The following is a 15,510-nucleotide window of genomic DNA, read 5'->3' as shown; positions in this document are numbered from 1 at the left end:
GCATTTTACTATAGACAGGGTTTCATCATGTTGCCCAGGCTGGTCTTGAACTCATGAATTCAGGTGATCCACTGACACTGGCCTCCCAAAGTGCTAAGATTACAGGTATGACCCTCCGCAGCCAGCCCTATATACCGGTTTTTAAGAAGTATGGCTGTAAATGCTTTAGTCATACAAATTATTACACAGACACATAAGGATATAACATATAAAGCTGAATCAACAGAAGCCCCAGAGGCGATCTGTCAAATCTTTCTGCAGGGCAGTTTGCAAATGATGGCATTATATAATCCTTTTTATCTCAATCTTGTATAGAATGTCCTTTCTAACTCAAGAGACTTTCATCAGGTTTGAATTTTTTTGCAGACTGCAGTTTCAATGAGTATTTAAAATTCCCCAGCATCTCCCGTATATCTTCTCCAATAGTCCACAATGTTTATTTATAAATTTCTGCCATTTCTTACCAATAGAATATCTTTTAACAGGTCATGAAATACTGAGAACTATTCATTCATTATTGTTTAAAGGACACTTTTTTGAGCACACAGTATGCCCCAAGCACTAAAGATAAGCATGGAACATTTCACATGAAAAAGGAACCAATGCACAACATTTTGCTTGTGAATGGCTAAAACTGATTAATAGACCTGATATTAACAACCTTGCCTTAAGTAAACCTCCCCACTTGTCTAACTAAGATCTCGTTTCCCATGTCTTCTTCCTTCCATGTCAAGTATCCTACACCACAGGTCAACAAACCATTGTCCTCAACCAAATCTAGGCTGCGTCCTGTTTTTATAACTCAAGTGCCATTGGGACACAGCTGTCCATTCATTTATGATTTGTCTATGGCTGCCTTTACACTGCAATTACATTTGAGTATTCCAAAATCGCTTTATCTTCCTAAACCCTTTACAAGAAAAAGAAAACACCAGTTTATAAACAAATTATTTTGAAATCTAGGTTTTAAACATATGCATTCTGAAATATTTAATCAACACTCAGCATCTGATTTTTATAAAAAGTATCAAGAATCACTTTTTCATCTATTCTTCTGTAATTTATGCAAATAAACTAAAAAATAGATCTTAAGCTAACAGCTGCTCAGAAATTTTGATTTAGTGTTCAACAATACTAAAAAATCTAAAATATTAAACATAAGATATTTAAGTGACCTAACATGAATATTAAAACATTTTGTTTTAAAGGGCATATCAAGAAGGCATCATATTATTCTATCATTCACTGTAATCCTTCTCCTTCTCAAGCTAGTAATTGTAAGTGTGTTAGAAGGACTGTTTACGTACTACATTTGAAACTGCATAAGAAAAACTCAAGGCAAACATCTGTATGAGCAATTTTACGTAAGCCTTGATCTTCCACTACGTATAATATATGCATGTACTCATCTACCAATGTCAAATATTCAACTTGTACATTATTCCTTTTCTGGCTTAAAGACAACAGAAGTTTATTTTCAGAGGCTGGCATCAAGTGCTAGGGTAGTGCTTCTTCTTGGGCCAGGCTGTCTATTCTGTCACCCTGCCATCTAGATCACTGTCCTCACACACACTGTCACAGATGGCCCACCCCCATGGCTGAATTTCAGCCTGTAAGCAAAAGAAAATATGGAGAGGGGAAGGAAAATTACCTTTCTCTTTAAGAAAACCAAGAAACCGTAGACATCATATGTACACATGAACAGAATTTGAATCAAATGGCATAGCTAACTCTGAGGGAAGCAGAAGCCAAAAAGTTCTGTTACCTGAGAGTCATAAATGAGAATAAATATTAACGGGTGTCTAAGAGCTCTGCCACAGCTACAGACTGGCTTCCACATCTGAGCTAAAGCAAAAGAATTTTCTTTTTTTTTTTTTAGCTTCTATTTTAGGTTTGGGGTACATGTGCAGGTTCGTTACATAGCAAAACTCTTGTCATGCAGGTTTGTGTATGTTATTTCATCACCCAGGTACTAAGCGTAGTACTCAACAGTTATTTTTTTCTGATCCTCTCGCTCCTCCCACCTACCTTGTATATTAATTTAAATAATGAACCCCACTAAATGTGAAACAGTTTCTTCTTTCACAGATAAAGTTCTACATTGTTGTATTAAAGAGGCTGTGTAGGAAGAGATAAACTTTATTTACAATTTGAGTTGCTTGGTGATTTGAATATAAATGTTGATAAAACTTTTAGATGTTCAGTTATTCTTGGTCAAATAGATCTTCCAAAGTAGTTTTCACTTCTTTAAAATCTGTGATACGGGTTTTCCTAGGTTTGTATTTACACACTATTATTTTAAATTTATTTGGATACTTTCATAGCTTACTTAAAATGCAACATCTAAACTGTAGTATAGATCTGTAATAATTCTCCCCTTGAGAATAATATATAATTCACAATTCTAACCTGTGTTAAATTCTAATGAGGTATTAAGCAATTCTGTATTTTTAGAACATTAATGCATTATAAAATAACCAGCACAAAGTCATGCATTTTAATGCTAGTGCAGCTATAACTTGCTTTCTTCATGTCCAAATAAAGTGTGTAATAACATCTCACCAAGATGATTTAATGGTGAATAATAAAGGCCTGAAATATATCAAGAACAAAATAATTATAGTAAAGATTTGTAACTAGGTAAAGTTGACAGTTTTTTTCTATATTTAAAGCTCACAGCTGACAATGTTGGAAAAAGAAAAATATATTTTCTAGTCTTGTGTTTGGCTGAGTTATTGCAAACAAGGTACCAAGAACAGTTCCTGGCACAGAGTAGGCAGTACACAAAGTCTGCATCACAATCATTACCACCATCACCGTTATTATCACATCTCAGAAATAAAACAGAAACAGAAAACCTCATCTGCAGACAATTTTCCTCTCTAGGAGTGAAGCACTTGAGAGAGTACAAGAGACAAAACTGTGTGTTTCTGAGTATTTACAAGGTAAACATTTCCACCATTCAGGAAAGGTTTATCACAAGACACACAAGGAATAAAAATCTTCTTTGACACAATTTCAAGATTAGTCAGTGAAAATACAAGGCAAAGAAAGGGAGACAGTGAAACCTGTAAAGTACGAGATCTATTTAAAGCAAGGGTAAGTAGATAGTAAGTATCCTTAGAGACAAGTTTATGATCACCCAAAATGAGGCACCAACAAGGTCACTGCATATACAACTGCTACTCACTCCCCAAAGGAACCCTAAAATGCTGGACACCTAATTCTGACTGAAGAAATAGTAACAAAGTCTATTGCTCTCTGACAAAGGAATGATGGAGCTATTGGTTTCTGTAGTTACATACAAAGCACTAGTGTACCACGTATCACTCTCTCTTAATGGTAGCACAAAACATTAGCAATGGAAAAAGCAATGGAATAAGAAGATACGGTCAGATGTTTAACCTGTAAAATGCAGAGGATTTTTCAGAAAATACATTTCTAGAGCAGTACCACCTGGGAAACGATGGCAGCTGTCCTTCCAAGTGGAAGGCATTCACCTGAACTACACTGATCCGAATAAAACAAGAAAAAGGAGAGGTGGGTAATGTCAGAAAAACATAATTAGAATCCAGAACATTTGGAGGAGTATATTAGCAAGATTGGGGAACAAGAGGTCCTCACACTGAATACCTCCACAGAAACAAATATTTGGCAGCTATGCACAGAGAAAAGTGCCTATGTGAAAGCTTTAGGATTGAGGCAGAAGGCATAAAATTCTAGTGGATCCAAAGACCCAGGAGGACTGCTTTCAGAAGACTGGCTTATACATTGATGACAAGCCCATAGACCTCTACACCAGCTTCAGAAAAGAAACAATGGTGTTCTTGTATGGAGCAGGTTCCAGTCCCACTCTTCCACGGTCCTGTCAAGAGCCCTTTCCACCAAAAATCCAGGGATAAGCCATGCCCATTCATACCTGCAGTAACAGGGCTTGACAACCTTAGATCCAACTGAGGTTCCTGAAACAGTACAGTGACCTGACTTAAAGCTCCATTCTACTTTAGCCCAAAGGCAGTCCTGCCTGCCTAGAGACATGCCCAAAGGACCTGAGAGAACTCATACCTATAGGCATTCCAGGTAACAGATGTGCCCATCTCAGATCCAACTTTAACCTCTAAAGCAGCACAAGTCTCCAGCCTTACCTTGGCCAGGAGGCAGTCCTAACCACTCAGGTATCCAGCAGGAGTCAAAACCGTAAGTGCCCCAGGAACTGGTCTGCCAACCTCAGACCTGACTGCTGTCCCTGAAGCAGCACTGTAACCTAGGTTCCATCACTGTTCTACCACAATCTGGAAGCAATTCTACCTCGTTAGGGACATGGCCTGGCAGAAACATGCTCAGAAACCTGAAAAAAGCTACACTTACCTGGGACCCTAGTAATAGGCCTGCCAACTGCAGATATGAATGAGGAACTTGACACAACCATAGGACCCTTCTCCAATTCACCCAAATACAATTCCAGAGGCAGTCCTATCAGGTTAGAGAAGGTCTATGCTTGCTGAAAACAGTCTATAAAAAATGAAAGAGAAGTCTTCTCTTTCAAAAGCACAAGCACAAATGCAAGGTTATACAGATCATGAAGAATGAGGCAAATACAACACCATCAAAAGAAACTAATAAATCTGCAGTAACCAATGATAAATGAAAATTTGTGAATGGCTTGACAAATAATTCAAAATCTTTTAAAAGCTCAATAAGCTACAAGAGAATGTGGATAAATTACTTAACAAAATCAGGAAAACAATATATGAGGAGAATTAGAAGTTCAACTTATAAATAAAAAACTTTAAAAAGAAAAAAAAAAATAGAAACCCTGAAGCTGAAAAATATAATCCCTGAAATAATCAAATTCAGAGATGTTTAACAGCAGACTGAAGCAGAAGAAATGATCAGTGAGGTCAAAGACAAGTCATTTGAAATTACTCAGAGGAAAAAAACGAAAAGAAAAAGAATGAAAAAGATGGGAAAAAAAAAAAGCCAATTTGATTAAAGAAACACCATCAAATTAAACAACATATTCGTTAGGGGAGTACCAAAGGCAGCAGAGAATGAGAAACGAAATAAGCTTTTGCAAAGAAATAATGACAGAAAACTCCCAATATCTGGGAAGGGAATTGAACATTCATATCCACAATGTACAAAGAACCTCAAGTAGATGGAATTAAGAGGTTTTCACCAAGTCACATTAATTTGTCAGAAGTCAAATTCTCAGAAGTCAAATTGTCAGAAGTCAAAGACAATGAGAGAATTTAGAAAGCAGCAAGATAAAAGTGGGTTGTTAAATACAAAGGAACATCCATATGACTATGACTGGACTTCTCAGCAGAAACCTTGCAAACCAAGAGAAAATGGGAAAATAAAATTGAAGTACTGAGAAAATAAGTGTAAAAACCTTAAATAAACAAACAAAAAAAACCCTATTAACCAAAAATATTATATCCATCAAATATGTCATTCAGGAGGGGAGAGACGAAGGCTTTCCCAGAGAAATAAAAGCTGAAGAAGTTCATCACTACTAGACCTGCTTGACAAGAAATGGTGAAGGGAGTTCTCCAAGTTGCAACAAAAAGTAGCAAGATGAAAAAAATGAAACCATAAAACTTCCAGGTAAAGATAAATATGTAATCAAACTCAACAATTTTGTAATGGTGTACACAAATCACTTTCAACTGTAGTATACAGTTAAAAATAAAAGTGTTAAAATTAAGACTATAATAATTTGTTAATGGATACAATATATAAAAGATATAAACAGTGACATCAAAAACCTAAAATGCATGAGGAAAGAAGTGTAGAACTTCCATATTAATTCAGAGCTAAATGTTACCTTAAAAGAGACTGTTATAAGATGTAAACCTCATGGTTTTATGTAAGCTTCAAGGCAATCACAAAGATAAAATGTATAATAGACAAAAGAGAAAGAGAAAGGAAAGCAATGCCACTATAAAAACTCATCAGCATCATGAAGGAAGACAAGTCACGGAGAGAGGAACAAAGGAATTACAAAGCAAGTTAGAAAATAGTAGACAAATCATAGTACTAATTTCCTACCAGACTACACAACTTTAAATGTAAAGAGATTAAATTTTCTAATCAAAAGACACCTAGTGGCTACAGAGATTTAAAAAATAAGCTCCAACTCTATGGTGCCTGCAAGAAACTCATTTAGTAACTCATTTTCAGGTTGAAAGTGAAAAATACCCAATTGCTTTAAAAATGGGAAATCCATTTTGAAATGAAGCTTCCCCCGCACAAGCTCTCTTGCCTGCCTGCCACCATGTAAGATGTGCCTTTGCTCTTCCTTTGTCTTCCACCATGATTGTGAGGTCTCCCCAGCCCTGCAGAACTGTGAGTCCATTAAATTTCTTTCCTTTGTCAATTACCCAGTCTTGGGTATGTCTTTATTAGCAGCATGAGAATGGACTAATATACTCACCTTACCTTTCAAAGAGGAAAAATCCCTGGCTTCAAGGAAACCATTTCCCTGATGTAGGTCACATGCTTTACCTCTATGCCTTCTATATCCTCCCAGGGATTCACCCCCAAAATCAAACCTCCCATCAGTAGCCTGATATAATTATGAGTGGTTATAATACCACACAGTTTAACTTCCCAATCACAAACACATTCTTTGTTGCATGTCTCTACAAAGCATAGTCTTCTTATAACTGATGTTATTTATGCACTTATTTATCTTTAATAAGTAAAAAGAACTTATTTAACAAAATCAATGAGTTCAAGTAAACGAACTTCCTCTCTTTTAAGAAAAATTTGAAAATAAATGTTTTGCTACCTAAATTATGCTGTACTCTAAGCTCTTGGAGGAATAAAGCATGTCTGAAATTTTCAGTGCCTATCACAAGGTCTTGGCACATACTACAGATTCAAAAAATATTGATTCACCGAATAAAGGCATATTAACAGGTATCCCAAGCATTCTATCATTTGCATTCTGACTTGATTAACAAACCTCCTATAAAATTTGACATTCACCCATATTTTACAAACATTTTAGTACCAACTGTGTGTCAGGCTTTTCATCCACTTTATTAACAAAATAATAATTTAGTTCCCCCCCTCATTCTTAGAATTTGTGGTATTTCACATTTTTCAGTCTTAACAAATTTGATGTTGAAATCTATGAAGTATTTCTCAATCACCTCAAACTAAAATGATCAGTCTCTTCCAGGCCTCAATATTGTCTGTCCCTATTTAAACAGGCTCATACAGCTATTATTTACAAACATACTTTATCTGCCCCAATGTAGTTTCTTGTATAGCATGTTAAAAATACTTGTATATATAAACAAACATGTATACATATTATATGTATACATTAAATAATTTCAACATAGTTACACATAACTTTCTTTTCCTCTTAAAAGTGCAACCTCCAATTTCTCAAAATCAAAAATCCAACTGTGATATGAACTAGCAACTGCACTACTATTTTTCCAAAGGAAAGGAAATCAGTATTGTGAGGTATCTAGCCCCCCTACCCCATGTTTAATGCAGCACTATTCACAACAGCCAATATATGAAAATAATCTATAAATGTCCATCAACAAATGAATGTATAAAGAAAATGTGGTATGTAAACACAATGAAATACTATTCAGTCTTTAAAAAACGCTGAAACCCTGTCATTTTTCAGAAACATGGATGAACCTCAAGGACATTAAGTGAAATAAGCGAAGCGCAAAAAAGAAATACTACATGCTGTCACTCACAAGTGAGAGCTTAAAAAAATGAGCTGATGTAAGTCGATGGTAGAATTTTGGTTATTGGAGACTGGGAAAGGTAGTGGGCAGGAAAAAAACAGGGAAATGGTTAATGGATAGAAAATTACAGCTAGATGGGAGAATGCATTCTATGGCACTTAAATATAAGTGATATTATGCTTGAATGCTAAATTTTGTAGAAATGATACAAGATAATGGCCTTGATTTTCTCCTGTTTCCAATGTGCATTGGACAGACCAAGTCTGTGATAATATGATGGAATGCATTATCTATTATAATCTTTGCATACATTTACACAGTTAGAAAGGTGGATTTTAAGTGTTCCTAACACAAAGAAATAAATGATTGAGCTGATGGATATGCTAATTACCCTGGTTTTATATTTACACATTCTATATGTGTACCAAAATATCACTCTGACAAAAATGTACATTATGTACCAACTAAAAATGAAAAAAAAAGTATAAAACCTCCATGAAAACTTAGGAAAAATATGTTTTCTACTTTGAAAGTACAGTTCATATTTTCATTGAATTTATTTTGTCTTTACCAACAACAAAATACTCATGATCTTAGCCAATACATATATGTAGAATGTGATTACAAAGTAAAAGTAGGGTACTATGAATATACATATGGTTTGTTTTACCAAGTCACCATAAGCCAAGTTATTGGTGCTTTGGAAGGAACCAGGTTGACTCAGATTCTATGGATCCCAGGAATCGGTATTTTAAAATACTTTTCAGAGGAGCTATGAGGAGCCAGTTTTGGCTCCTCTTGGTCATGTTCATGTGTAACAGATTTGAAATGCTGAAACATTTTCACTCTATCCTGCCACAGCAAGGAAAGACAGACCAAGTCCAGGATAGTATTACAGAATGCACTATCCAGAACAGCGTTATAGAGGGAAAGCACAAGAAACATGCATATATCCTTTTTCTGCCATGACCATTAATTTCTCATTAGAGTTTGAGAAATTATAACACTACACATAACACTATCTATATAACACTATACATTGGAAATATGAAGGGAATCAAGGCCATTATCTCGTACCATTTCTACAAAACGTAGTAAGTATTCAAACATAGTAACACTTATATTTAAAGAAATATTATGTAGCATCCCTCTAAATTAAATTCTGAAGGTAACTAGGAAGTTGATTCATGAAAGTTACAGTTGAGTTCTAACTACATCTATATAATTAATAGTAGCTACTAGCCAGGCACAACGACTCATGCCTATAATCCCAGCACTCTGGGAGGCAGAGGCAGGCAGACTGCCTGAGTTCAGGAATTCATCACCAGCCTGAGCAACAGGGTAAAACCCTGTTCTCTACTAAAATACAAAAAATTAGCCAGGTGTGGCAGCATGTGCCTGTAGTCCCAGCTACTCGGGAGGTGGAGACAGAAGTGCTTGAACCCAGGAGGCGGAGGCTGCAGTGAGCCAAGATCACGCCACTGCACTCCAGCATGGGTGACAAAGCAAGAGTCAAAAAAAAAAAAAAAAAAAGTAAAGAAAGAAACTATCATTTATGTCCTTACAGATATGGCTTATTTTTTAACCTCATTGAGACATTTTGTGTACAATGAAACTGGTATTTCTCACTTGAAATAGTCATAGTATTTTTGTAAAATCATTACTTAACCCTTTTATTCTTATAACTGAAGATTTTAAATGAGTAAAATGCCTTTGTAATAAAGTTAGATTTATCAAAAACTGTACCTATATATTTAGGGGAATAGAATTTATTAGTTCTATTTTTCCTCAATATAAGAATAATCAGCAACATTCTTACCTTCTAGTTTTTAAAATTTATTTTAACCAGCAAAATATAAAGTTCCCTGTTTTATTAAGAAGGATAGATATCCCCAACATTAACCAAATAGCTATACACTGCAGGATATTAAAGATATTCTAGGATAAATCATCATTTTGAGGATGCTGAATGTTAGGAATGAAATTGAAAGAAACCCATGACACTTTGAAAATAGGAAGCATGGCTTTTTAATGATTGTTTCCATCTCACATCAGAAACATGATATAAAACAGGAAATCCATGTTATTTTGCTAGTTTTAGAATTTAAAAACACTACCACCGCACAAGAAGAGAAATGAGTAAGAGTTAAGCCTGTCAGTCAGCAACATTTTCTGAATGAACACCATCTGCTAAAGAAAACGTGAAAGTTGCCTTTTCTTAGTCCATTTTGTGCTGCTTAACAGAATGCCAGAGACTGAGTCGTTTATAAAGAAAAAATTATTTCACTCCTAGAGGCTGGGAAGTTCAGTATCGAGGTGCCAGCAACTGGCAAGGGTCTTTCTATTGCGTGATCCTGTGGCAGGAGGATAAGTGACTGAGTGAGATACCAAACTAGTCCTTTTTATAAGAAACACGCTCTCATGATAATAAACCCAGTCTGGCAAATGGCATTAATCCATTCATAAGGGTAGGGCCTTCATGGACTAATCATTTATCATTGGGCCCCACCTCCCAACATTGTTGCATTGAAGATTAAGTTCCCAACACAGGCTTTTTGGAGGACACATTCAACATAGCATGCCTGTTTTGCAGTCACTAATTAAAAAATCAAAGAGTTTCTTTGTCAGAATTTTGTTAACACACCAGTAGGACTCACTGGTAGCCTGATAAAATGAGACAATATAGATGAGGTGGCAACAATGTACCTCAATCACTAAATTAGTCAAAGATAATAAATCATTATTCATTAATGTGTTGCCTCTTCCAAGGCAGACAATATTTCGAGTAATGACAAAGGAGCTTCAAACTACAAACCATTACCTGAAACCATCAATTTAGCAAAATCTATTCAGTTACCTTGAGAAAGGAGTCTTCTCAGAAAAAGTACTTACTCAAAATTACCCTCAGTCTCAAAACTGAGATAGTCATGTAAAGGAAATGTAAGCTGTGAAGATTTGTTATTTCTATCAATAGTAAACAAAGGCACTCTGCTCATAGAGGAGTAGAAATACTATCTGGCCTGTTCGTTGCAACAGTCAGAAGATAACACTATAGTTACTATGCCTATCCCAATGATTATATACATTCTTAATTCCAAAAACATTCATTGAGATGGGTAGAAAGCCATTTTAAAATATATTAAAAAATAATAAAATTATCTTATTCCTAGACATTTTGAAGTGTATTTCTTCCAAATTTTCTATTTACATATTTACATTCATGTACATACTTTTGAAACAATACTGTACACATTGTCTGTTCTTCTAGTTTACCACCATATATTAATTATTTTGTAAGACTCTATTTTAAGAAAAGTGTAACACAAAACATGTTCAAAGTAATTTTTCTAGAAAAATACAAGTAAGTATTGTAGGAAGTTACAATATACTATCATGTCTTGGGTTAAAGCTATGTGCAAATTATACACAATAGGTTACTCCTGACTGAAAACCTAGTGCGCAAATAAAAACTCCAAACTTTCATAAAATTAAAATTTTAGCCAAGTTGAACAACATATTCTTCAAACATTCAGAAATTCTTCTGAATTTCTTCAGAAGTGATTCTGAAGAAATTCAAAACGGCAAAGAACCTATACTCCATTTCTCCATAAATAATTTTTAAATCACCATAAATAGAGGATGATTATATATAATCAATGTGAATGTGGTGATAAAAGAAAATATGCTCTGCATTTGAAAAGTGTAATAAAATCTGATGGAAATCTGAGACCATGTAATTTTAGCATTTTATGTATAAGCAGGTAAGTATTTTATAATCAAGATACAACTGGAAATAAATTTAAAATAACAAATATATGTTAGTTTGATGTATATTAAATGTGTACAGATAATATAAAATATACTTTATATGAATTTGTAAGTTATATAAACTTGACTTTAGTAGAGAAAAAAAAAGTAACTTTCCATTTGACCTATAATATACTCAAGAAAACAGTTACTACCCCCCAGTGAGGGTTTAAAAATGTTATATTGGCACTTCTATTGGATGACTATTTCATTTACCTTACTGTGAATCAAAAGTTTTTCTTTCAAGAAATTTAAACAAACACATTTATTGAACACCTAGTCATTTTATTTCTTAAAAAAAAAAAAAAATGGGATACATGTGCAGAACGTGCAGGTTTGTTACAGAGGTATACTTGTGCCATGGTGGTTTGCTGCACCTACTGATCCATCCTCTGAGTTCCCTCTCCCACTTCCAACCCCCCAACAGGCCTCGATGTCTGTCGTTTCCTTCTGTGTGTCCATGTGTTCTCCTTGTTCAACTCCCACTTATGAGGAACACTGGGTAAATTTTAAGGACTCGATTTCCTTCATAAATTATATGTTAAATGTGAGGAAATGCTTATAGAGAAGAGTGTATCATGTATAAATACTCTGAGTAATAAAATTAAACTTCTGTTATAATGTAAGAGGAAAAAAATGTGTCCCCAAGTATTAGTTACATAAGTAATCACTGTTAAATTACTATCTTCTTGGACTGATTTCCCAGATAAGAAATGAAAATTACATTAGATTTCCTCTTTCTGTTGATTGTATAACAAAACATGAGACTTTTTAATAACTACCCTTGATTAATGCTTTGAGATATTAATTTTATTTTACAGGTGATTCAATCTTGAAAGTTTGACAAATATCAATCTTCAAGACGAGTTATTATTATTATTTTTTTTTAGACTGAGTGTCACTCTGCCACAGAGTCTGGAGTGCAGTGCCATGATCTCAGCTCACTGCAACCTCTACCCACTGGGTTCAAGCAATTCTCCTGCCTCAGCCTCCTGAGTAGCTAGGACAACAGACAAGTGCCATCATACCCCGCTAATTTTTTTTTTTTTTTTTTTTTTTTTTGTATTTTTAGTAGAGATAGGGTTTTCCCATGTTGGTCAGGATGGTCTTGAACTACTGACCTCAAATGATCCGCCTGCCTCGGCCTCCCAAACTGCTGAGATTACAGGCATTAACCACCGCGCCAGGCCTCAAGATGAGTCATTACCTTTGAGTACATCAGTATTGCCACTATCTGTGTATTGTTCTATTTATTTCTTTTTCCACAGCTGTGGGCCAGCTATCAGTGTCATAGTCTACATAAATTAACTGTCTTATTTTAGAGGTGCAAAAATTTCTACAAATCATATTCCCCCCTCCCATATTCAAGCAAGTGGTCAGTGGGTTGATGTCACTGAACAGGCTATGCACTAGCTCAGACATTAACTCTGGTGGGTCATATTCACAGTTAACTCTTGGACAATATAAGTTTTAACTATGGATGTCCACTTATCCGAGGATTTTTTTCAATACAGCTTACACTGAATGAATTCACCTCTCTTGCCTCCCTTTCCGCCTCTGCCACCTGACACAGATAAACTCTCCTCTTCTGCCTACTCAGCATGAAAATGATAAAGTTGAAGACCTTTACGCTGTTCCACTTCCACTTGAGGAATACTACATATATTTTCTCTTCCTTGTGATTTTCTTAATAACATTCTCTTTAACCTAACATTATTGTAGAAATACAGAATTTGACACATATACAAAATATGCATTAATGGACTGTTTCTGTTACCGATAAGGTTTCCATTTAACATTATGCTATTAGTAGTCAAGTTTTCGGGGGGAGTCCAAAGTTTTATGTGGATTTTTAACTATCCAGTGTGTCAGCACTTCAGTTCCCACATTATTCAAGAGTCAACTGTACAAGCTGCTTAAAAGAAACACAGTAACAGAGGTTAACTTCCAAATATAACAAACAAGCGTTCCTTAGTCTCAGTTTGAGAAGCACTGCTATCCAGGATATGGCAGAATTATAAGGGAAAGTCAAGGGGAGGGGCAGCATAAACATGATTAAGGCCAATAGAGATGCTATATACATTTTATTAGGACTACATCTTTTTCTTTAATTAAGGCCACGCAAATGTAGCCAAACCCCGTATATATTTACTGAGTTATTCAAAAGCCAAAAAAAGTCATTTAATTAAACTATACAGAATCTTAAAAACAAGCGTGTTTGGGTAATTGGCCAAGGTTCAGACTTAAAAATAGCTCTAGAGACAACACTCATTTTATTTCACTTGCTTTAGCTGATAACTGTCACTGTTCTTTCTTAGACAAGACTTTAGTAAGTTTTGCCCACACTTGTACTTTGTAGTCAATTTTTGTGTCTGGTACAGACATTGGCAGCTTTCTCAAAGGGCTGTGCCAAGGGGCTAACGTCCTTTCTGGTGGTGTTCGTGAGTAAAGGGAAGAAAAACTAAATAACCTCCTAGTCTTAAGACTCAGGTGGTAGAAATTTTGACCATACTCAGAATTTCCCTCTGGTGACCTCTCTGTAACTTTGCTCCTACTCCTACCTCTCCCACAGAGACCAGATGCTGGAATTTTATTGATGTCATCTCAGAAGATCAGAGAAAAACTAAAAGACAAGGCACAACTTATGAACAAATTTGTAAAGTAATAGGTCTACCTCTAAGAAAATCCCATTCTATGCTATGGTGAATATTTTCACCTCCATTAAAATGCAGAAGTGATGGCAAGAAATTCAGTCTTCATGTCCAATGATCATAATAGTGTTTCTTAAAAAACTTTTTTGGGTGTCCCATAATCCTAAGAATCTGCTGAAAGCTGTGGATGTTGTTGTGGAAAAGTACGTGCATTAGCAGAGACATTTTTTCATACTATTTTAAGGGGCTCGCAGATCACCCGAAATCAAGTCAACAACCCCCAGAAATTTTGATTTAATACAGATAGCAAAATATAGCTCCAAAGAGGTGACATCTTTTGCCTAACACAGCAGAGTATGTTAGCAGCAATGATATGCAGTTTTGGTTGTTATTTTTTTTTTTTCTTCTCCCAATCTACTGGCCTGAAAAATGTCCTTAACTTAATTCCTTTGGCAACAAAGACTTCAAAGTAAGTTGCAGGAAGCTTTTCAGAAGGAGAAGAAATATTTCTTGTTTTTGAGACATTGGGAAATCTTTCAGAACGCAAATACAAATGCTGTTTTGTTTTTTTTTTTTGTTTTTTTGTTTTTTTTGCCCGAAAGAGCCAAGAAATGAAGTTCATAAGCTTTCTGTGATTCTGATTTGGAAACACCAAAGTGAGCAAGATAAGCAACTAGAGTTAAACAAAGTATCTGGAAGAACATCTAAGAGCTGGGAGAAGGTTCTCATATGGAAACAATATGATTCTGCTACACATCCGTATTTATTAGGATAAAACCAAGTCATCCTGAACATTATTGCAATTATATTAATGAAATATTAAATTTCTAAATCAAAACACATGTTCCAGCTCCCTATTCTAGCTGCCCCCTCTCTCCCAGTCCCCACTCTACTTGACATTCCTGCCACCTATGCAGACAGCTAGCTTGGAACCAGAGTAATTCCAGGTTCCTCCCTTACTTTGGCCTCACACTCGAAGACCTATCAATTCTACCACTATGTCTGAAGTCTACCCTGTGCATCCCTACCCATCATCCCAGCCAAGTCTCAAGCTCTAGTCACCTCTCACCTTGCTTCCTTTTTGCTTGCATTTCTTTCGACTACCGTATCTTCCCAATACATCCACCAAGCTGTTCTGAAAGGGATCTTTCTATAAAGCAAATCTGATCTCATTATTCTCTGGTGTGATCCCCCCACTTCAGTGGCTACCCTATTACCTACAACTTCACTCTAAAAATTTTATTGGATTTCTAAAACATTTCCAAAATGGTATGTAATAATCACTTCATGGTTTTACATGGCTTAGAATAAAGCAGAATGTTTATTTT

The 15,510-nt window shown here is 35.4% G+C and overlaps 1 protein-coding gene across 9 annotated transcripts in view; it reads right to left on the bottom strand.

Annotated features, from left to right (window-relative positions):
• CRPPA (CDP-L-ribitol pyrophosphorylase A) overlaps positions 1–15,510 on the bottom strand; it is a 331,189-nt gene that overhangs the window by 66,735 nt on the left and 248,944 nt on the right. Inside the window, exon 10 of one of the 9 annotated variants that reach the window (XM_032286716.1) lies at positions 37–1,610. The exons of the other annotated variants lie outside the window; for them this stretch is intronic. Within the exon in view, the coding sequence (XP_032142607.1) occupies positions 1,530–1,610 (81 nt within the window). The 3' untranslated portion in view covers positions 37–1,529. Of the gene's footprint in view, positions 1–36; positions 1,611–15,510 lie in introns of those variants that run through there. 9 annotated transcript variants of the gene reach the window in all.

Source organism: Sapajus apella, unplaced genomic scaffold (assembly GCF_009761245.1).
Source record: "Sapajus apella isolate SASKATOON/1434 unplaced genomic scaffold, GSC_monkey_1.0 scaffold19, whole genome shotgun sequence".
Classification (NCBI taxonomy): domain Eukaryota; kingdom Metazoa; phylum Chordata; class Mammalia; order Primates; family Cebidae; genus Sapajus; species Sapajus apella.
The sequence above is the reverse complement of the archived record's forward strand: the minus strand, read 5'-3'. Positions and strand labels throughout refer to the sequence as shown.